General features: G+C 39.3%; 3 protein-coding genes across 5 annotated transcripts in view; 2 read left to right on the top strand and 1 right to left on the bottom strand.

The window, feature by feature from the left end:
- The window catches only part of osbpl6 (oxysterol binding protein-like 6), a 42213-nt gene extending 30047 nt beyond the window's left edge, over positions 1-12166 (bottom strand). For all 3 annotated transcript variants that reach the window (XM_051403050.1, XM_051403052.1, XM_051403051.1), the window contains exons 1-2: positions 11871-12166; positions 3108-3353 (exon numbers count right to left, since the gene is read on the bottom strand). In XM_051403050.1, the coding sequence (XP_051259010.1) occupies positions 3108-3254 (147 nt within the window). In that variant the 5' untranslated portion in view covers positions 3255-3353; positions 11871-12166. The remainder of the gene's footprint in view (positions 1-3107; positions 3354-11870) is intronic.
- Positions 12167-14177: 2011 nt separating this feature from the next.
- LOC127365196 (cytochrome c-b) lies at positions 14178-15765 on the top strand. The gene is made up of 3 exons (XM_051403056.1): positions 14178-14319; positions 14909-15087; positions 15192-15765. Exons 2-3 carry the CDS (start codon positions 14916-14918, stop codon positions 15335-15337), a joined length of 318 nt encoding a protein of 105 aa, XP_051259016.1. The 5' UTR covers positions 14178-14319; positions 14909-14915; the 3' UTR covers positions 15338-15765.
- A 1556-nt stretch (positions 15766-17321) lies between these two features.
- Positions 17322-23745, top strand: part of pde11a (phosphodiesterase 11a) — a 39637-nt gene continuing 33213 nt past the window's right edge. The window contains exons 1-2 of the mRNA XM_051404749.1: positions 17322-18473; positions 19121-19279. Of these exons, the coding sequence (XP_051260709.1) occupies positions 17685-18473; positions 19121-19279 (948 nt within the window). The 5' untranslated portion in view covers positions 17322-17684. The remainder of the gene's footprint in view (positions 18474-19120; positions 19280-23745) is intronic.

The raw sequence follows: 23745 nt of genomic DNA, 5'->3' as shown, positions 1-23745 counted from the left end.
GCTAGCTAAGGTCTTTTCTCAAAGTCTACTGTGCTTCCTCAGGATGTCCCTGGGGAAGATGTACTGTACTGCATATTCTCTACAGTGCTCCACATATCACTCAAAACTCCCTGCACAGAAAACACTAAGCAGCCTCTAAGTAGGAAAACACGGTTATTACACAATTAAAGAGCAGGTATAGCTTTACATAATGTCAACAAAGTTCAGAGAAACTCTGTTTTTTACGCTGGAGATGACCGGGCAAATTAGTCAACAATGTTTCACAATCATGTTTAAAAGAATCTTTTATAATAATGATTCATCACGTCCATTCTACATTAGTTTGATCTCACCGCAAGATCCATTAAGTAGCTGTTCACACATGATGAGCACATCACAAGATTCGGTCAGTTCTCATTAGGATAATGTAACAGCTCCAGAACAGCCACTAAATGTACTTTGTTATACACTTTTTTATGTGTGTGTGTGTGTGTTTTAATGTATATGTTTATCTATATATATATATAAAAATAATAGAAACTTTTAATCTCAAATTTTAAGCCAACATGGATGTGAAAAATGGAAATTTGTGCTGTAAAGATTTTATGACGACTGGACAAACTCTGTATGCTGAGGAAGATAGTGTGATACAATCGAAAGCTCCAGAACAGCTACTAACAAGAACTTGTGTTGAGACTGTTTTGTCAACAATAATCATAATAATGTATCATTATCTTTCCACTGTGGTTGCTAAGGCAGAGTCTCCATCTTTCACCGATTATAATCCTGTGTCCCCGTGTAGATTGTTCAGTTGTATCTTGGTACAATCCATCTATGTCAAAAAAGTCTCTAAAATTCCTTTGATACCTTCATTTATCCGATCAAATGTAATTTAGGGTGACTAGGTTGACCCTGCCGATCTTATAAAAAACACATTTGACCATTAGCTTGTGGGTAGTAGTAGCTAGCAGAGACATAACTCTAACTTTCAGGTGATCCAGTCAAACCTGAAGAAGCAGAACTAAACTCATTTGTGTTTCAGTGTCTCTTAAAATGTACTTGCAGGAGACTTATGTCCTTTCTCTCCTTGTACATTTTTATAACAGTAGTGAGCCAAACCCCTGAGACAGCTGAATCGAACTGAATAGGATTTGTAACTCTAACTGTTTTTGAATGATACACCTGCCTCTGTAGTTGATACATCAAGTGTCTGGCGTGTACCCACAGGTACATCACTGCATCATTTAGCGAACACTCCTAAATCGTAATGAATAACAGCTGCAACCAATCAAGAACTAATTCCCAGTTAAATTCTTTATGTGCTGCTGATTCTTTCAACATGCCGCTGACTATCTTGAGGTCTTGATCAAGCAGGTGTACAAAATGAAGGGAATCTACCGGACAAAGACTCCATTTTCTGTCGTAGTAGCTGCCTCTTTGGCTAGTACCTGACTTCATTAAACACATTAAAAGAGATGAATAAGAAAATAAAGGCTAGTAGATAACCTTGCTCTCAGATTAAGCTGCCTTTAAGATTATGGAGCGTCTGGGAAATGAACTGGTGGACCTTTTCACAGATGAAGGCCTTGTTATCAAAAGCAAGTAGGTGACATTAAGGAAAGGAACAATGAACAGAAGGGTTGGAAGGGTTAGCTGTCCGCCTCATCACGCAGAAGCCATTGACTGTGTGCTTCAAAACAGGCCTCATTTCTCAAACCAACTCCCTTTTCTCCTCAGAGAGCCATCTCCTGCGGACACACGCTGGGCTCCCACACAGAATACCAGAGAATGCCACATGTTCAGTGGAGCACCAAGCCTCCGCCTGTCCCTCATGAAATATTTATCATCCAGTGCCGACGGAAAAGCTATGATGTCAGAGATTCCAGTTTCGGTGTCCTGTTACTGCGTGGCCACAGTGACACAGCAGCTCAGTGAGCTAAAGACGGGCTGGGGGCTTCAGATGGTTTACTCTAAGGGGTTAAGTTTAAGCACTTGTCCCGTGAACTGTGAAATAAGAGCGTATCTCATTGTTCACCATGTCTCTGCAAGGTTTTTACTTACTAACCAGGGAATTAAGGCTGCTCTATCTTGGCTGATTAGTCATCTAATCAGTTGATAAGGTCTTGTAGGGTTGATAGTCAATTAGTCTTTTTTCTAATGGACTTTCCACGCAGAATAAACTATTAATGGTTAGTCAGTATGACTGAATTAATCTGCAGAGGGAAAATATAGTAATAATCTGACATATTTAACTTCAAACAAATCAGTCAAAATAATATTTTGACTATTAAACTCGACAGCGTGTAAATTAAACCGGATTTTAACCCTGAATTTGTCGTCCCAAAATCAGAATATAGTCGAATTCCTGCCAGATTTTCAGGGGGTCGTGGCGATTAAAAATCTGGCTGGTTGGTTAGCCAACTGTAGTCTTAAATGAGATGCGGTGCTGTGAGAGAAATAACACTGAACTGGCAAAAGATCAAAAGTCTACGTCTTCATAGCCATCTGTCAATATTTGTCTTTTTTCTTCCTGCTTTGAGTTAAGTCTAGAATTACCTGAAGTAATGCGCGCTTTGTGTTTTTTTGTCAACATTTCTGAGGATCTTCTTTGAATAAACTTTAATGGACTTGGAATCAATGGAGAAAAGCCGGTAAACTGATCTGTACAGTGTGAGCACAGAGGTCATGCCTTTTGGCGGAAATTAAAACTTGAACACATTGTACAAGATTAATAAAGACGTAGTGTCTGCCCAGCTTTGGTTGACAAAGACTCCACAAACCCTGCACATGTTTTATGTGTGAAAATCTGAGGTCCGCTGGGTGATGGCAGTTGATTTTTATAAAAACTGACTAGGTCATCATATTATAGTTTTGACTGTTTTCACACACTGAAACTGCTGAATTCATATTTCAGGATTTTATATTTCCTGATATCCAGTTCCCTTCTATCTGCTTGTTTTTCTGTTGCAATAACTGTCTCACTAGAGGATGGCACTGACAGAACACTGCAGCAACTCAAAATAATATTCGCTCCTCTCTGTATCACCTCTGCTCAAGTCAGTTTCATTCAAAGCTGCTATCCCTAAAAACTATTCCTAGATAGATTCCTCCCATGGCCTGGCAATTACCTGTCGGCTGTCGCGCTGGGAAGAGGAAGATGAAGAGGCGCTCTTGTGAACCGGTGTGGAGGTCTTGTTGACTGGCGTGGAGCTCCTCTCCTCAGAGCTCATGGTGCGGCCATGGGGGCCTCGCTGGTAGTGTTGGTGGTGAGACATGGTGGGCACCAGTTGGCTCTGTGGACCTCCCTCAGCACTGGGCCCTGCAGACCAGGAGCATCCTCTGACACTGTCTCACTCTCACTGCTTGCTGTTCATCTGAAAAGCAAAAGAAAGCAGGAAGTTACACTATTGCGTCTTCTTTGCCTTCCTCATTCTGTTCGCAGTGTTTTTGTTTATTCCACACCGTCACTGATCAAAGATTGCTTAGTCTAGTTTATTCCTTGAAGAAATTAGCACAAGAACTATTCAGAACTCTATCAATTTCAGTATGTTAATCTAACTCATAGATGCTCAGTTGAGACACCCTGAGCTATTCTTTGAATCATGGGTTTTTAAGATTCTTCTCATTACATGTGCATTACTGAATAAGACTTTCATTCTGTTTGCCATGAGATTGGTGCAGGAAATCGTCTCATTTGAGAAGCAAAGAACCTGAGAAATTGTAGCATTTTTGATTAACAAATCGAGTAAGCGACTAACTGATTTAGCTGTAACTATGTGCCGTCCATTTACTTCAGTTAAACAGCAGAGCTGCAATGATTTGTCAACTAGTTGATCAATAGTAAATTAATCGGCACCTATTTACCTATTTGTCACCTTTGGCTCTAGAAAATTTAAAATCCACTATTTTCTGATGTTTCACAGACCAAACAATTAATCAGCAGATTAATCGATAACCTATAGTCATTGCTTGCAACCATGCTTGCAACCCTACATCTTTGTACAGGTACTGAACTGAACTGAAAAGGAAATGTGACAAGTTCCCCTGTCAGTCTGACTGCAGTCACTGCCTCCACTGAGGAAGATCATCATCCCACAGGACTGTTTCTATATCATAAATTCTTAAACATCTAATTACCAGCAAGATAATTATGGTAATTAGATGAAGATACCAAATCAATATAGGAAGGCATCTAAGCACAGCTCAACTGTATGATCACAAACCAGTGATAACCAGTTTATACCAGCTGTAACAACATCCACTGGTTTAAACTATTAACTATTGGCAGGGCCATATCATGAATAAATATACTAGATCCAAAATGTCTTGTTAACCTTCTGCACAGATAGCAGCAGGGAGTGCTCGTTTTCATCATTAGTCATGGCACTGTGTTGCTCCATGCTGACACCCATAATACTGCCTGCAGTGGTGCTGTGTAATTGTCTGAGCTCTCAGGAGGTCTCAACAGTGATAAAACATACATCGACTGCAAGATAGTGGAAAACAAACAGATAAACAAACCCTGTTCAATTTGGAAACCGAGCCACTTAGTGAGATACTGAGGATTTTATTGGAGCTTTACAAGGGCAAACCACAATATTTTTGATCGATAAGCTCAACGGTGATAATGTGACTTTTGGGAATAACATTGAGAAGGTGCAGTATCAACACAGAAAAACAGATATCAGCAATGTGGATACAATTAACTAAAAGTAAAACACAAAACTAATAAACTCAGAAAACTTGTGCCTTTAAATACCAGGAAAATACCAGATTGCAATAACAATAAATCATGCTACACATGATTGTAGGACAATTAAGGATAAATCTGAAACAATTTGTTGATTAATCGATTAGATGATCGACATGAATTAATAAATAAACTAATCTAATAACTGACAAATCATTTTTTAGGCAAAAATGCTAAACACACCCTCGTTACAGCCTCTCAATTGTGAGGACATTTTTACCATCAACAAATCACCACAATCAAGCAAGAAAATGTTGTTATGGCAACCAAATCTCATATATCATAATGACACAATATATTGCTAAATTGTAAACATCTACTATGAGTTCTATAATGTTCAGACATTTATTATTATTATTTTGGTAATTAGATGAAGCCAAACAAAATCTACAAGGCTGCAGCAGTGCAAGATTATCAACATATGTTGTGTCAGAGACTGTTTACTGTGGCCACAGGCATTGTACAGTATACAACTCTGGAGCACCCTGTGGTTTAAACTGCAGGATGTGCTCTCCCATGCATCAGGGAAACTCCCCAAGTCCATTGAGCAGCTCTGCACACTTCAGCAGTATGCACTCTCACATGCAACTCTGCAGTGCACTCACACACTATAATCTATAATTCAGATCCTTTAACGTCATCATCCCTGCCCTGTCTTAAGCCAACTAGGATCTAAGCTACTGTAAGAAGAGGCACTAAGTCCATTCAGATAGTGTATTCCACTTAGCCTATTTAATAGATCCACTCTCCTTGACCTAATAAGGAAGCAGTTTACACTTTAAGTGTAAACTTTGCTGTTTTAATACACAGCTCAGTCTAGCTTGTACTTTGAGTGGCATTCACTGTAAATAAAGACATAAGCAGCCATCTATGAGCACACGAAAAGCATACAAAGATGTCAAAACACACATAAAGCTGCTTTAAGTAAAAGTAAAAATGTGTAACCAAGACAATTACATTCATAATATAACTTCACCGCTGTCAACATGACATACAATAAGAGATTAGTATAATAACTGTGTTATAAAAAAACCAACAGTATTATTATTATTATTAGCATCAGTTAATGACCCTTAAAGGAATGACAGGAAGGAAGAGTTTTTTTATATACCGTAGTTAAGTGAACATACACATATACCATGGTATCAGTATCTCTGCAACCCAATTTCACTGTACATATATCAAAGACCAAAAGTCCAAAACTCAGTAGTAAATTTGCCAATTCATTTTCTGTCAGTCAACTATACTATACTTATTTGCCCTTCAAATTTACTTACTAAATGTTGTTTGCCTCAAACTTTTCAAGTAAAGGATAACTGATGTGAGCAATGAAGAGGTTTTATAAACCAGTGGTGCCAAGCACAGACAGCCATAGTAAACTTTGAACGCTTAAGAAAATAAGTGCCCGAAATTTTTTTTTGACTCCTGTTTAAATGGACATCAGTATTGCTCCATACAAAGGCCAGTTGCCATGTTAGGGGAACACCCTATCAGGACCTAATTAGTCATGAGCTTAATCTTCTAAATCCAGTCACCATGATTATGGTCCTTTAAGCAAGAGGACAAGGCAGGCCGTGCCATGTGGATGTTACAACAACACTTCTTAAACACCTGGTCAAGACTTCAAGAACAATGTCAAACCAAACACTGCTGACCTCACAAATTCGTGATGATTAAATGATATGTGTGTGCTATAATGTGGATAACAGCCTGTAACAAAGTCTTTGAATCCATTATGTTACAGTGAGTATTGTAAAAACATGTTCCAGAGAGCAGAGGCCAGTTTAACACTTACTGGGAGGGCTGCAGATGTTTTTAAAGACTTTTTATTTATTGGTTTTGCCAGTTTCCTTTTTTCCTTTTCTAAATGATGGTTTTTATTCTGTTTGCTGATTCATGGGTCTGTTTTTACGTGTCTACTAGTCCTATGTCACAATCGAAGGTGCTTGGGATGAAATCCTACTAGACAAAGAGAAGCTTTCAGTTTCATAGCACAACAATGGCACTAGTATGTAATAGTCTGGGTAAAGGACCCTTCTGTCGACATTCTTGTAATGCCTCAAGTTGAAGTAAAATGTCACTGAACTTTAACAACTTGGCCACATTCCCTGCTACAGTGAGGCTTAGCTGTCTTGTCTTACCATCCTATTGCCATTAAGGTTAGAGTTGCAACAACTACTGAGAAAGTACGGGGAAGTGTGGCATTTTTAAACCAATGAGTAGTTTTGCAACAACACATGTAGCCTGTATCTCAGTAAGAGTAAGGGCGTTTTCACACATACCTCATTTGGTCTGGACCTTCGGACTTTTCACTTTGGTCCTGACCAAAATTGTAGGTGAGAAAGGTGCCACGGACCACGGTCTGGATCAAAAGACCATAATTTGGTCCGAACTAAAGAGGTGGTCTCGGTCTGGATCAAACTGAACCATGGTTCGGTTCGTTTACAGTATAAAAACACTTTTTGGATGGTTCGGACATTCGGACCAATTACAGGAAGTTAGGCATACGTACCATAGAAGAAGAAGAAAAAAAACGGAAGAAAACCCCCACCAGAACAAGCAAAAATTAGTCGTGGAAGTACGTGGGGAGAGGAGGAGATTATATGTTTATGTTGATAGTAATACCATAATAACGCAATCGGGATTTGCTCATTCATTTTCATTCATACGGAAAAGACTACCCGCCAAAATGACAACACGCCAACGTCAGACGCACGCCCGTCTACTCACCAATCAAAGGGAGACGCAACACACGTACGTGGTGACAACACGCCGTAGGTATGTCATGGAAAGTTCTTTAGTGCGCTAGCAAAATTACTATGTGAAACTGAAAATAACAGGATCAAATGTATACAATGTAATCAAACACCAACGTTGGACCGGACCTTGGTCCAGACTTTTAGGTGTGAAAACGCCCTAAGAGTTTAAACTTTTGAATCAATTGAGGGTTTTTATAATATCTGGTTTTATAAGGTGCTGCAGCCCACCTTTAAAAGTTAATTGAAAATAAAATGTATATATATTAATGTTATCATATATAGTAATATGTGATAAAAGTTCAAATATTCTCGTCCTCCTTTTCCTAGGGACCCCCTACAACCCACTCAGACCTCTGCTGGTCCCCAGACCCCAGTTTGAAAACCACTGTTTAGGCACATACAGGATATGTACCCCCCTAAATGCTGATCATCTGAATGGAAAATTATTATTATTACTTTTTATAAATCTATACAAAAGTTAACAAACAACAAAATACGTAATGACACATCATTACACAATACACGCCTACGTATGTATTGGTGTGTGGTATGATAGATGAAGAGCTGGTGTGTAAAAAGCTCTTGACAACATACTGTAAATTAATTTAAAAAGCAGCATTTCTGCAACATCTAGGTCCTTTGTTTGTGCAGATGCATTACACACAACAAATAATTCTTTATGGAAATTAAATTATCCACTGTGTAATTTCCACATAACCGTTTTAAGTTTACAGTTGTGTGGCTTGACGTCCATTGAGTGTCTAGATAAGCAAGGAAACGCTTTCACTTCCCTTTCCCATCTCTCAAAATGCACTCTCAGCTAAATAACACACATGAAAAAGGCTCTATCTCATTTCATGCTCCAGAAAAGCAACAATATTTGGGGAAAGGGTTTTCCCAAATCAAAAGTAATGATGAAAACTGTCAGAGAGAAAATAATTTAACCTCAAACAGTGCCATCAACTGATTATATACTGTGGAATGAATTTTTTTGCTAAATGTATAGATGCACTGCCACATGTTCATGGATGGTTCATTAAACTAAACTCTGGAGACACATTAAAAACAAGCTGAGTAAACAACTCTAATGATTGGGCACAAACAGGAAACCAAGGCTTCACTTCTGACAATTCTGTTGAAGTAGCAGCACACTTGCAACCAGTACGCAGTTTAGAGACGTCATCATTACAAAGACAGTAAGAGAAATGTACCATTTTGTAGGGCTAAATTAATGGCATTAAAAAACATTTGTATTATTTGTTTATATCACTGATGATCATGTGGTTGCAGTCACTGAGACCTGATGTGAATTAGAGATGCAACGACTAGTTACTAAAGCGTTTGACAGAAATTCTACTTGCCTGTACTATTTTCTGTGTCATATATGATAGTAAACTGAAAATATTTAGGTTTTGGACTGACGATTCCCTCTTACATAAAAAGAATAAAATTGTGAGGCCCTTCAACCACAACCTTCAGGTTCAGTCACCTTTAATGACAACAATCTGCTCCAGTGAAACGCCTTTGAACAAGATGCTACATTCTGACAGGCTCCAGGGCTTTTTGTAGCCGAATATGTGCTGTGACCTTAAGGGGCGGTGGCGAGTGAAAAGTCAAATTTCTCCTGCAGGGATCAATAGAGTATCACGAATGAAGCAGTGACTATCATCTGTCATGACGTGGGTCAAGCCAGGAAGAGCAATGCAGAGCTGTCTGGAGAGGTTTAGAGGAGCGCAGTAATCCCACTATCTGTGTGCCCTGCTCTGAGAGATCTGAGAGGGATGAAGAAAATAAACTTAAGACTTAGACACCCAATATGTCAAGCAGTGCTGCAAGACCCAAAGCCAAAACAAACCAATGAACAATAATAACAATAGTAGATCACTTTCCACTGCGTATTTGGATGTTTTGCCGCTCTTAGTGCACATTAACGTTAAGCCACACAAATGTTAATGGCCTCACTCATCACAAACATGTAATATGATGAAGCAGGGTGGTAACTGGGCCTTAATGGGGGTGGAAAGACATTCATGTTTGTGTTGTCACCACATCCAAGCCACCCACAATATCACATTATCGACCAGCACTCTACAGCGAACCAAGTTTGCTGATCTCCCCTCTCTGTTGCATAATTAAAGCGGACCAACAAAAGCAGACTCAAGTCCTAAGATTATATTACAGGGTCTTCAAGGACAACTATTGTCTGAATTTACAACTGGCTAATAATGCATATTGATCAACACAGCAGTGTTTTGACCATTTACCTGGGAGTACAATAGCAGGCTAAACAGGTGTAGATCTTGCGTGCCATTTGGAAGCACTGAGCAGCACATCTCTTTAAAGTAGGCCTCCCCCTTTTTTTTTTAACAACACTAACTGGAAAGAGCCAGTTTATCCTACGCTGCACAAATTACATCATCTAGGTAGAGCTGGGAATCCCACTGCAATACTTTTGAAGTACTGACTTGTGCCCATATTGGGAACTGTTGAAGAGCTGAAAGTTGGCACCGAATCCTTGTTCAGTCAGTTGTTGCCTGGTGCAAACCATAATTTGTTGACTTTATACTGTATCTTTTTTAGTCCCTCTACAGTTTTTTTGTTGTCAGGACAACATCAGTGCATTGTAGATGTTTGGTTTACTTTGTTAAGTGGTAAAAACCTGTTTATACAGAATTAAAGGTCCAGTACGTAACATTTACGAGGATATATGGGCCAAAAATTGAATAAAAAAATATGCATAACTGTGTTTTTGTCACCTAAAAATAGGAATTGTTGTGTTTTTGTTATATAAGAATGAGCCTTTTATATGTAGATGGAGTCCGCTATGTTGAACCACCATGTTCCTACAGTAGCACAGTAGGGGCAAACCAAACGCTGGCTCTAGAGAGGGGAGTTTGTGTTTTTCTGCCATAGTTTCTACTAAAAAACATAGACGCCACTGAATCCTACACACAGCTCCTTTAGGGTGTAACAGAAAGTATCACGTTGGCACTGGAACCAAAAATCAGGTATCACGTAGGTGTCTGTAAATGTTGAATGATACCAAGCCCTATATTTCCAGAAAATAAAATAAAAGAACCAAAAAACTAATTAGGCTAATAACAGAGAATAAATAAGTGGCGTACTGGTGAGAGCAAATCATAAAGGCAAACAAAAAGGACAGCTACATGAGTCATGGGCCTGAAAACCATATATTAGTCTGGCAACTGCTTTAATTTGTAATGGACTTTGGTACTCGAATGTGTCGGCTAATTGAATGAGTCAGAAGGAGTGATTATCAGCTTTAGTCCTTACTGACAATGTCATGTGGCCAAAAAAAAAAAAAGACTATCTGAATCCAATATTTTGAGCATCAAAGAGAGGTTGGCCTCTGCTTTATCCCCCTTCTCCCTCTATAAAAGGATAAAGCACAAAAGCTCTGTGCAAAGATTTCATCTAAATGGGACAGGGACACCTTCAGCTAGAGGGCTCTTCAGCTCTCTTCAGCCAAGAAATATATCAGAAAATCAATCATCACTGCTGATCAAAGCATCTATTGCAAGAAAAGCGCACCAGTGACAAACTACATATGCATCGAGCTTTCCCAGTCCCTTCTGCTGTTCTTTAATTTATGTGATTTCTGGGGAGGGGGGGTTATTTTAAACAACTGCAAAGTCACTGGCTGACCTTCAGTTGAACAAAAAGGAGGCAGGGTGATATTGTGGAGCAATCCTGTAAGTGACAGAAGTTGGCTAACTTTCAATTAGTTCCCATTTGGACACCGTGAGTGGAATATAAACGATTATACTTGGGGACATCACGTTCATCGATAACACTTTAATGTGTGTGTGTGTGTGTGTGTGTGTGTGTGTGTGTGGGGGGGGGAGTGTTGTCTAATGGGGGGGGGGGAGAAGCCATGAAGCTCAGTTAAAGAAAAAAAAAGGTGAAAATGTCAGTGACGCATTACGTTTACATCATCAAAGTCTGTTACAGAGTTGGCTGCCTGGCTGTCTTATTACTCCACTACCAGCATCCATGTTTTAGTGGGGGGGGGTTCCTAGCTGCACGATAATGCCCCCCCGTGATGTTGTGTGGGACATGCATGTTTTTAAGACGTGGTCGGAGGTGTCATCTCCATCCGTGTGTCAGAGTAGCAGCAGCTAAGCTAAATCAGCGGTGGCTAGGTGGTAATGTCTGACTGGTCCTCGGCGATTCACTCGGGATGCAAATACAAAAAAAAAAAAAAAAGGATGAGATGCTGATGAGACGCCAGCGCTGTACACCTTAATTCAACATGTCAATATGTCCCTCTATACGCAAGACTGGCACTGAGGTTTTGCCCTGACAGAGAGAGAGAGAGAGAGAGAGAGAGAGAGAGAGAGAGAGAAAGCGTATTGCCTTACCACATATGCGGTGTAATGACCATGTCTTTACAGTTCTTGGCGCAGGAAACAATTGGGGGGGTCTCCCTTGACAGGGCAGAGATTCCCAGCTTCTCAAAGCTCTTCCGTAAGAGTCCACATCGAATATATGTATCTATTTCTTCGTATTAAAGCCGTGTGCTGTGTGGAAATTGTGGAAAAGTCGCCCCCCGAAAAAAATGCAAGATGAAAAGTGTTTGTCCGTTTCCTTGAATGCGGGTCTGTGATGCTCTGCTCGGCTCAGCTCAACTGCACTCCGGTCGCTCCTCCCTGCAGCAAGATCGGCTTTGAGCGGGAAGAAATCGCAGGAGTGGATCAAACGCTTGGCGGACAGACGGTGGGTGGTCACAAAACGCGGCAATGGAGTTGGACTCGGACTAGCCAATTATAAGAGCACCAGACACAGCCCTTTAAGGTATTGTGCTTATTAGACCGCCGCTTGGTAGAAAAATAAATGAAATCATGGAGTACCCAGCGGGAACTGAGCACTCCATGCGTAACGGAGTAACTCTGAGGTCAAACATAGGGCAAGAGTGCCACTGTAGGCATATTATTTTCTATTTTAATATTTATTTAAGTGAACATAAATGTTTCCTGTACTTTGAATAAAAGAAACCACCACCCAGTTCTGGACATTTTAGCAACTTTTACGTTACAGTTTTATTTTACTTAGTCGAACGTTACCTAGACTGGTTGCTTGGCAACGGCTCTCACCAACCCATCCTTGTAGTTAACGGGCAGTTTTCACTTACTGGATACTGTACAGTTACGTGGTAAAGTACCATTTTGAAGCTACTTTACTTGAGAATTTACAATTTGCGACACCTAATACTTTCTACTCCACCACAATTGTGATGAAACCCTTTGGGGAAATGTTTCGGCTTTTCAGGAAGACCGATGAAAGAAACCTCAAGAAAACCCATTAGTTTAGTTAACGGTACAAACGGGAGACTTCGCTGCATCCAAATCTCGCGATGAGTCGGGAGACGTGTTCGTTAACGTTACCCAGTGCGTCCCCCCAAAACAAATCAAACGAGAGAGAGAGTTAAACAAATAAATAAAAGGGGGAGTAAGTCAAACAAGTTAGTAAATAAGTGTGTAACCGGTGTTTTTATGTCAACAACCGTTAACGTTTCATTAGGCTGCAAGGTCGACGTAAATAGGCCTAGTGGCATACCAATTTATACTTTACTAACGTTAACTTACAGCAGTAAACCTAACGTTACTTGAACAAAATGTTTAAGGGCCACATGTAATGTGTAATATGTAGGCTATTATAACATGTCAAAATTGTTACAAATGTATTAACATTTCCATTGTGAAAACTAAAAATGGCTACTTGTCTGGCCTGCTGATTAAATGTTTGAAGGGCTTGGTTAGTGCAGTGGGCTTATCACACACAGTGGAGTTTATGGAGAATATCTTACATACGTTTTTACACACAGTGGGTTTATGGAGAATATCTTATATACTTTCACACACAGTGGAGTTTATGGAGAATATCTTACATACAGCAGTATTTTCACACACAGTGGAGTTTATGGAGAATATCTTATATACAGCAGTATTTTCACACACAGTGGAGTTTATGGAGAATATCTTACATACAGCAGTATTTTCACACACAGTGGAGTTTATGGAGAATATCTTATATACAGAAGTATTTTCATACACAGTGGAGTTTATGGAGAATATCTTATATACAGAAGTATTTTCACACACAGTGGAGTTTATGGAGAATATCTTATATACAGAAGTATTTTCACACACAGTGAAGTTTATGGAGAATATCTTATATACAGAAGTATTTTCACACACAGTGGAGTTTATGGAGAATATCTTATATACAGAAGTATTTTCATACACAGTGGAGTTTATGGAGAATATCTTAAATACAGAAGTATTTTCACACACAGGGTTTATGGAGAATATTTGATGTACAAAAACTTGACAGGCAGTTAGGAAAGTGTACCATAAAACTCTTCTCATCTGTCTCTGTCTGTCTCAGAAACGTCTGGATATTAGATTTCACGCCTGTCTTGCCTAACTTGAACTCTGACATGCTCCAATTTTAGCTTTTCCTCTGTCTTACAACCCTTCATGTCCAAAAAGACCTTGATATTATTAAATATGCTTTAGGTGAAAGCAACCTTTTTCTTAAATTTTTTTTTAAATAGTAGGTAATGGTAAAGAAGCAGTGACTCCGTGCGTGTGTGAAGCGTGTACATTGCGCAAATATGATAACAGAAGTCATTGATCAACTCAGTTGTAACCGAGGGTGATGAAACAGGTCAGCTGACTGATGACGTTTCAAACGGGAGTACCTCACGAGGAGGAAGCACATTTGTGAGTCGCTTTTGGCTGAGACAGCTGGAGGACAAAAGTTCAGGAATTGAAAAAGAAAAGTTGGTTGAATACATATCAAGAAAAGGTAAGACGTTCATTATCTTAATATGAAGCTTTTCTGATGGTTGTTTCTGGTGTAATATCTCTTCATAAGACTTAAATCTGTATGTACCGGTTTCTTTCACGAGTAACGTGGTCTGCTGCCGCCCGGTGTTCCTCTTTCCGAAGAATACTCAGTTACTTATTATCTAATGAGCATAGTCACTTGTTCACTGTAAAAATGTCTCCATTAACTTACAGTCGATGCCTTTTCTATATATATCGCACATAGACTTTTACCTAATATTGATTTAACATAATTCTTTTTTACATTAGGCCGGTCTAACATACCGTATAACAGACCGTAATCCATCATATGACGGAAAAACTTATATAGGTGCTGTTTGTGTTTAGCCACAGGATCTTTGAGTAAAGTTATGTGTTTTCATATAATTTATGTTACTTAACTTCGTTTTGTAACAATGGCAGTTGTGCAACTTATAACGCCCCCTTGTGGTTGAATGTCTTTTGTAAGCGGCCTGTGGGAAAAAGACCAAATATAGTTGTACAATGGGAGTAAGTCAGTAATTATAGACAGCAAGTAAGAGCTAATAAAGTTGTTTTTTTTTCTTCAGAGACACCATGCCAGTTGACATTAACAAAGGCAAGAAGGCATTCGTCCAGAAGTGTGCCCAGTGCCATACTGTGGAGCAGGGTGGAAAACATAAGGTCGGGCCCAACTTGTGGGGTCTGTTTGGACGCAAAACAGGCCAGGCAGAGGGCTTCTCCTACACTGATGCCAACAAAAGCAAAGGTAAATATTGTACATGTGTATTTACAGTATCTGAACAGTCCTCTCAGTCATGATGTATTGCTTAAACATCATTCTCCACTGTTTCTTGCTCACTTTAACTCCAGGCATCATTTGGAATGAAGACACACTGATGGTTTATTTGGAGAACCCCAAGAAATACATTCCGGGAACAAAGATGATCTTCGCTGGCATCAAAAAGAAGAATGAACGAGCTGACCTTATAGCATATCTTAAGTCTGCAACTTCATAAAGAAAATCTTCATTCAGCATATCTTCTTCCAATTTTCATGTCAAACAAGAGACCAGGACTTTCTTTCAAAATAGTGCAGGAGGAGAAGCAATCTGAGTGGTGTTAAAATGTCACAGCTGTAAATCTGTTTCTGATATGATGCTCCTTTTGTGGTAGCATAAGTGATATACCCTGGTTTTAACAGGTTACTTTTCTAAAATAAATTATAAACCCCATATACTGTGTATTTAGCATGTCAGGACTGAAAGCTGTGATTATGTTGCCTTAGTATCATCCAGATTTGTGTTTCTCCAAAGTGTCTTGGTTGTCTTAATAATTGTTCCAAGAATGAAAATGCCTTTTCTGCTTCCGATTTGATGATACCTCGACAGTCTTTTATTATGTAATTTTTTCAAACTGAAGTTAAATAAAACTGACACTAAATGTAATTTTTTGTAATTTGTTTGACTATTTACCTGGAAGTCGATATGTGGCTACTATTGAGTTTCTTATGACTAAATACTGCGTGTGGGTGATCATGTCAGGCTATGATTATAATCTTGTTTCAACAGCTTTGGCTTGTGCATATATAAACTAAAAAATAAAAGTGACGTAATCTACTTTTTGATATATGCCACAGCATGTGTGCAGGTCTTGAATTTTTCCCACCAAGTGGCAGTGGATGAATATGTTTTTGGTCAGTTTTGTGCCTCTTGTAGTACATCCATGTAAGTATCGCCAGACTAATTTGCATATGAAACAGAAGTTCAGCAGATTCCTCTGGTTCACAGGCTATACGATCAGTGCCTCTTCATTAGGAGTAGCTTATGTGTGGCAAAATGCTGGTTTTATGTGTGCCATGTGACATACATGCATACATACACTTGGTTCTTTTCAGAAGAGCTAGTTTACATTATGTGACTTGAAATGTGTAGCTTTAACGAGTAATGCTGGTACATCTTCTAGGTTGTTCTAGACTCTGCTGGTATACACATGCTGACTGGCTGATAGTTAACGTTTGTGCATTTGTTGGGTCACTGCATGTTGACAAAAGCCTGGTTTTATGAGCTAGTAGTAAATATCAAAGCTTCCCTTAATCAAAGTCCTTGTTATGATTATTTACTCTTTTTTTTTTAATGTTCTGGTGAAGATACTAGTTTAAGTTTCAGTTTAAAGAGACCAAGGAGTGTCCATGAAAGCAGACAAGAGCTAAGACCTTCCGATCCAGTTCTCCTGTATAGCTCATGTTCCCAGTCTAAGTTGTGGAGTATAACTCCCTCTAGTGTTCAAATACCACATCTACACACATATTCACTAATAACATTGTATAAAGGAATTTGATTTTATGACATCCTTATGCCAATAAAAGTCGCTGTTACATAATTAGCCTACATTGTATAGACCAACCACTGCAGGATCCACATTTGCCAAAGTTTGGGGGTTGTGAAACAGATATATTGTCGAGTTGCATTATCCGTTATATATGCTAAGAAACATTTTTCTTCAGGCGACAGTCATTCACTTTGATTACACATGTCACCCAGCTGTACCACCACCAAAGCCATGTCTGGGAATGCATAGGAATCCTTTATGTCAGACTCTATACTGAAGCATAATTACATTATAGCATAATCCACCCACATGGGGATCCTTTGCTCTACAGTGGCCTTAAAAATATAGAATATAGCAGTGAATTATTGTAAAAGTAATGGTAATCAATGGGCAAACATCCACCATTTTATTTTCTACATCTTACTATACCGTATAGTTTACTATATGCATCATATATTATGCATGCTGAGATGATAGATTAATTTATCCAAATTATCACCATCCTCATTATCATCATACTGAGAGCGCCTCTCGTAAGGGGGGCAAGCGGTTCAAATGGCCAGAGGACTGACTGCTGAAGCAACCCGGAGCTCCTGCCTGTGTGACGAGGTGAGCGTCAGCGGGACCGAGCCAACCACAGCCAGCGTCATTTGCACACAAGAAGACCCACACGACGGTGATGCCTCGGTAGTGGCTCTCGGTGAGATTTCCAATGCCAGTGATGGTCTACGCGAGCCCCACTTTGCTTCCACGCAGTTTTGCTTAGATCTGCTTTTAATGGTTTCAAATTAAGTGAACGGAGTGGAGATGCTGTGGAGGAATACGCTGGTGCGCAAAGGGAGTCTCCATCCTTCTCCCCACAGAGTGGAAACTGGATATGTAGCCAGAGCTCCAGGGGTGTTTCCTGTATCATGCACCTTGGAAGTTATGGTATTCTAATGATTCTCCACTTTAACCCTCAGTAAAGCAACATAGATGATATTTCTCTGCGCGACTTCATGGATTTGGTTCACTGAGGACCATATGAAGAACAGACATGGCAGTGCCAAATATGGTGTTCTCTGACGTGGAAAGTTTTCTGGACTCGCATCCCGAGTTATTCGAGGACTACCTGAACAGAAAGGGGAATTTTAGCATGGTGGAGAAATGGCTAAAGAATCACCAGGCGAGCAAAAGTCCGGCGGCTGCAGCTCCCGCCGAGCCGAGAGAGGAGAAGAGCAACGCGTGCAAGGACAGCTGGGCAAGCAAATGTGATGGTCTGCAAAGGAGAGCCTCGCAGAAGGAGCTGCGCAAAACTTTCGCCAGATCAAAGGCCATCAATGTCAACAGGACATACGACGAACATGTTAATTCCAGGGCCCAGGAGCCCCTAACGAGCATGAGAAGGAGAGCTCTGCTGAGGAAAGCGAGCTCTCTACCCCCGACCACTGCGCACATACTGAGCGCACTGCTGGAGTCCAGAGTCAACATCCCCCAGTACCCGTCCACAGCCGTGGATTTTAAATATTACCTCAAAGAACACAACGAAAGAGAGTTTTTCCTGGAGCTTGTAAAAGACATATCTAACGACTTGGATCTAACGAGTCTCAGCTACAAAATCCTTGTGTTTGTTTGTATTATGGTCGATGCAGACCGGTGCTCCTTGTTTTTGGTGGAGGGGACGGGCAACAAGAAGACACTAGTGTCCAAATTCTTTGATGTGCACGCAGGTACCACAGTTTTACCCTCAATGAATTCAGATGAAGTTCAAGTGCCATGGGGGAAAGGAATCATTGGATATGTGGCTGAACACGGAGAGACAGTGAACATTCCTGACGCTTATCAGGTGCCTGCTCCTCTTTGTGCATGCATGCGTCACAGAAATGAGAGAGAGAGAGAGTCAGACAGGGAGACAGATCATTTTCTTTCAGTCTGTCATTTTATCCGTCACAGTTAATTGATCATCAATCAGACTGTGTAACAGAGCTGAGAGAGCACGGAAACCAACACCAACAGTCAGCTGGACAAAGCTTGTGTCACACCACAGATTCACACTACACATCAGTTCCACTGTGTTTGCCTTCATTTTAAAAAAATAAGAGAATACTAGACTACACTAAAGCTGCAAGGACACCAAATGGCTTAATGCTAATAGTGGCCCTTTTCAATGTGGAAGAAATGTCTGAGCAGAACTCTTCTTGCTTATATAGATAAAAGTAATAAAGAGTTAAATTACTTTAATGTTCAAACACAGCAACCATCTGACCACTGCTTCTTCAAGTCAAACATTTTTCCTGGCTTTTACAGAGCAGTTCTGTAATTATGCTGTTGTCCATCATATTGCCTTTATTGAATACTTTCTTGTTTGTAAGAAATGTCCTGATGAGTTGTACATTTTACTGCACTGTCATCTGAAAGTAAAAGGGAAAACGGCATTGTTGCAATAAGTGCTTACATTGTGTCTTTATCTTGTACTGTCCCTATGGATTGCAGGATCGTCGGTTCAGTGATGAAATTGACAAGCTGACAGGGTACAAAACCAAGTCGCTCTTGTGCATGCCCATTCGCAACAGTGATGGAGAGATCATTGGAGTTGCTCAGGCCATCAACAAGTCTTCAAGTGGGGCACTCTTCACTGAAGATGATGAGAAGGTAATTTGATTATTATCGCTGTGAGTATAAATGCTGGGTGAAGATCACACATGCTGCCATAAAAACAGAATCGGTGCCCTGTTGACTGCTTGGTATGTGCAGGGTAGATCAAGATAATTGTGTTTTTTCCTTTGTGTGAGTGATTTGTTATCTTGACTTATAACCACTTATTATCGCCTCAGCCCTTCTGTGTGACATTTTTGTTATCTGTGGATATAAAAGGTAGACTTCCACCCATTGTATGTCTGAATCAAACAACTTTATCAAGTACAAAACAGATAAAAAGAATAGTATTTGGGGTATTCTTAGTTCAGGCTGTTTCTCATTTGTGTGCAAATAGAATTTCTGCTTATGACTAAAGGGACAGTCAGTCCATTATAAGTCCCACATGGTCCTATGGCAGTATGGTAGTATGGTCACAATTTTTAGCAACACTCGCAGCAGGATGTCGGTTGGTTGGTTGGTTGGTTGGTTGGTTGATCCTGGGACTTTTACTCCAGTGGCAAGACAAGGTTGACATTGGGTTTATTTGAAATGTCCGTTTTCAGTAATCCAGTGAAATGTCTCTACATCTACCTCACTGACAGCCATAAAATTTGGATCAGTTATTCATGGTTCCCAGACAATGTATCCCAATCGCTTTGGCAATCCTCTGCCTGGCTTGGCCTTTTTCTTTTTATAGTGAAATGTTTTGACAACTGTTGTATTGCAATGACATTTGGTACAGACATTAAAGCTCCCCACTGGATGACATATAATAGCTTTGGTGATATCATGACTTCCTTTAGCGCCACCATCAGGTCACCACTTTAAGTTGTCCAATATTTTAAGTTCATGAACAAGTACCTTCAAAACTAATGGCATTCCCATCACACGAATTAGCAAAAGTTGGCATGCTAACACACTAAACTAAGACAGAGAACATGATGAACATTACCTGTTAACCATTAGCATGTTAACATTGTCATTGTAAGCATGTTGTCATGCTGACGTTAGCACTTAAAGACTTAGACACTGTTGTAGTAAAGCTTTACAGAACTGCTAATGTGGCTTTAGTCTTGATATTGTTGCAGCACAGTGAAGCATAGTGCAAAGGAAAGAACAGGCCTGAAGTAAAATAATCATAGGCTCTATGATTCATGTGTGGCATTTCAGGGATGTTACTCTGCTTTTGTAGGCAAATACTGTTATGTGGTGTTAGTGGCACATGAGGATAGCAGGGCTTTAGTGAGGTCATTGTTCATTGCTGTCAATGTTGTTATACTCACGAGGTTGCAATAGCAGATATATTAAAAAGAAGATGGATTTTTCTGAGGTAAAAAGGGGATTTTTCTCATATTTTGTCCCCTATGATTTGCATTGTGACCTACTAGCATGGGACATGCTATGAAACATTTCATTGCTTGTTTGGTGATTCTTCAGTAATATAATAAATCATATTTATTACTTAAAGAATGGATCCTGCTCAGTCTGATGTGACTTGATACTCAGACTGAGTTGTCTTGTTTTTACTTCATTACTTGAATTGCTGAACAAATCCGAGATGTGCTGGTGATTCAGATTTCATGGAACCAAGCAAACACTTCTCTTCTTTGAGATTTAAAATGTTCCAGAGATTGTTGTAATTGTTATGCAATTTATTGTTGTTTAATTGTCACACTAGCTCTAAACCTTGTTTTTTTTATTGTAATGACTTCTGTATGACATTTTTCTTACACATGTCAGAATTTCACTGATTAATTCTTGTCCTCAGTTTGAAATCTTATTATTACTATATTATATAAGCAGCTTCACATCTAACGGTGCAATACAGTGACACTTGTAGGTGCCATAAAATGGGAATTGACAGAACAGTGCTCTTTGTTTATTGTTAGAGTAGAGTATTATTTTGATATACAGAAACTTTTTAGATTTTTTTTTAGATTTATGAGGCTGATAAGTATCATTAGTAGATTTGCTGTTTTACTTTTAATTATATATATTTAAATTACATATATACTACTAGCTGTTGAGTATACAATAACTGAGCACACTTTCTTTTTGACAAGTGAAAATTTCCCCTCCCATCTTGTAATTAATATTATGTTACATAATTGTAATTTTATGTTGCAAAATATATGTAGTTAGAAAAATATTTTTTTGTGTTGTGACAGTAACAATATTTTCCAGTGACAACACTGAAAAAGCACTGCCATCATCAGAATGGATGGGTGCTATCCACATCACATATTATCTTCAGAGTTTGAGTGTAGCTCATGCTCTACTTTTACATCTGTCTTTTCCTCTTGCATCTTTTTTGTTCAAACAGAATATTTCACAAGTAACAGTAACTGCATATCTGTTGTCTGATACATAACAGCAGGTGATGTTTGCTCTTTCTGTTTGTTCCTGTGTCCAAAATGATAAATAATATTAATTATTTAAGGAATTCCTCCTGCTCAGTCTGACGTGTAGCACATTTGCCCTGAGTCTGTGTCTAGTTCTAGCTACTGTAGGTCATAGCTTGTCTCTCAGCATCATCACATTTGTACAAGGCAGTATCTTCCAAAGGACCTTGTTGTTTTACGACCAAGAATAACTTACACTAATAAAAATTGTTTTGCGCTTTACGTGTGTGCTTAGTGGGAAAGTTTTTAATTTAGCATCACCATTTAAATTTTACCCTTTATGTGATTTTGAATGGTTGTCAAAAACTTTACACAAAAAAAGGGTTTGAGGTTGCTCTATGGCCAACACATCAGTTTTGTAATAGTGGGCTTCCAGGTGTGAATGTGTGTACCTGTGTCTACAGGACATATGATCCAAGAGGACTGGGCATGCGCTTGGATGACTCCTGTTTAGTGTTTTACCCCTTTGTGAATCAGGTCAGTCAGTAAAGAGATCAGTCAAGTTGGCAGTTGCAACAAACACAAAGATGCTATACAAATAATATGTCAAAGCAGTAGGTGGGGGTGTTACATCTCGCAGTGATCCAGATAGTCTTCTGTATGTGAAAGGTTGTTTATTTGACTTTAAGCCATCATCAGAGAGGCACGAGGAGCACGTGTTTAGGCCATCAGCACACTTGACTAGATGTGGCAAAAAGGCTGTGACAAGCGATACACTGACTTCCTCACTTATTGCAGCTCTGAGCCCCTAAAGGGGAAAAAAGATGAAACATGAAAGCACAAAGCTAGTTGTGATTTTATTTTGGAGTTGTTTCAATGTAGCAAATGACTGTGGTTTTTAAAAAAAAATGTGTATGTTTTTCTTCATTGGAGATTTACAGTCAAAATTACATCTTTAGACTCTATCCATTGTTCATAATAGATGGAGAATAGGAATTATTTTTTTTCTTTCCCATGTTTTGAGTCCATTTCACATTGCATTAACATCACACTAATGCTTGGGATGGCTACAGCTGAATTAGTAATGAAATGCAATGCTAACATCAGAGAACACAGTAAGCTCCCTGCACAGCACAGCTGCAGCTCTGCTCATATGTTAGACCTTGTAATAAGAAAATGTATCACACTTTTCAAAGCATTAAAAATACTGCAATAGCAGATGTCATTAGAGACTTCAGTGTACCTTTATTAAAACAAATGTCGTTCTCTATGCAGTGAGCCTTATAAGATATTTGAACACATTATGTGGCTTAAATCCGGCGCTGCTTTAATTGTGTTGTGTTGCTACACTGCAGGATTGGATTCCTTTGGGGAGCATGGATAATGGTTCAACCTATGTATAATTGCATTGTCTCATTATCGTCTATTGAGCAATATAGCTATTGACTTGAGTGTATAAGCTGACCTCATTGTGCTATGTCTACATCTTGTGTTATTATCTTGATTTAGCTTTTTTCATGTCATGTATTGGATGTCTTCATCTTCACATTTTACATGAAATGTATTATTCAGGACATTTTCACAGATTTGCTCTTAATAAGATACAAGTTCCCCCATGTAGGCTCCATTTGCCAATATAGTTTAACATCTCTGTGAGTCAATTGTCAAATAGCATTCTCCCCTCACCGCTGTGCTCCCTCTGGCTGCCAAACTCCTTGTCAAATTGGCTCGAAGCAGTACGGTAATAACGACTTTCACACAAGTTTCCAATGTAAATCCACAGCCAATAAAGACAGAACATAATTTCTGCTTGGAGTCACATGTTTTTAGTACATTCCTGCAGGATATCAGATCAAATTGAAATGTATACAGTACATCATACTAAACTGGTTCCTTCAAAAATTAATTATAACAACATATACAATATGTGGGCGTAAAGAATACATTTGGATGACATACTGTATAGTGGGGACCCCATACAAAGCAGACCTTGCTGACCCACCTTTCAAAGAAGAACAGATAGAGGGGATGATGGGGTGATTAAGGGTTTGAACTCTTTGCTGGCTAAGTGGGTATTGAGTCTGAACCTCAATATTGACTTCTCGTCCGTTGTGCAATTTTTGATATTGCTTTATTTTA

Source organism: Dicentrarchus labrax, unplaced genomic scaffold (genome assembly GCF_905237075.1).
Source record: "Dicentrarchus labrax unplaced genomic scaffold, dlabrax2021, whole genome shotgun sequence".
Taxonomy (NCBI): Eukaryota; Metazoa; Chordata; class Actinopteri; family Moronidae; genus Dicentrarchus; species Dicentrarchus labrax.
Note: the sequence above shows the minus strand (reverse complement) of the source record. Positions and strands in the feature narration are given on the sequence as shown.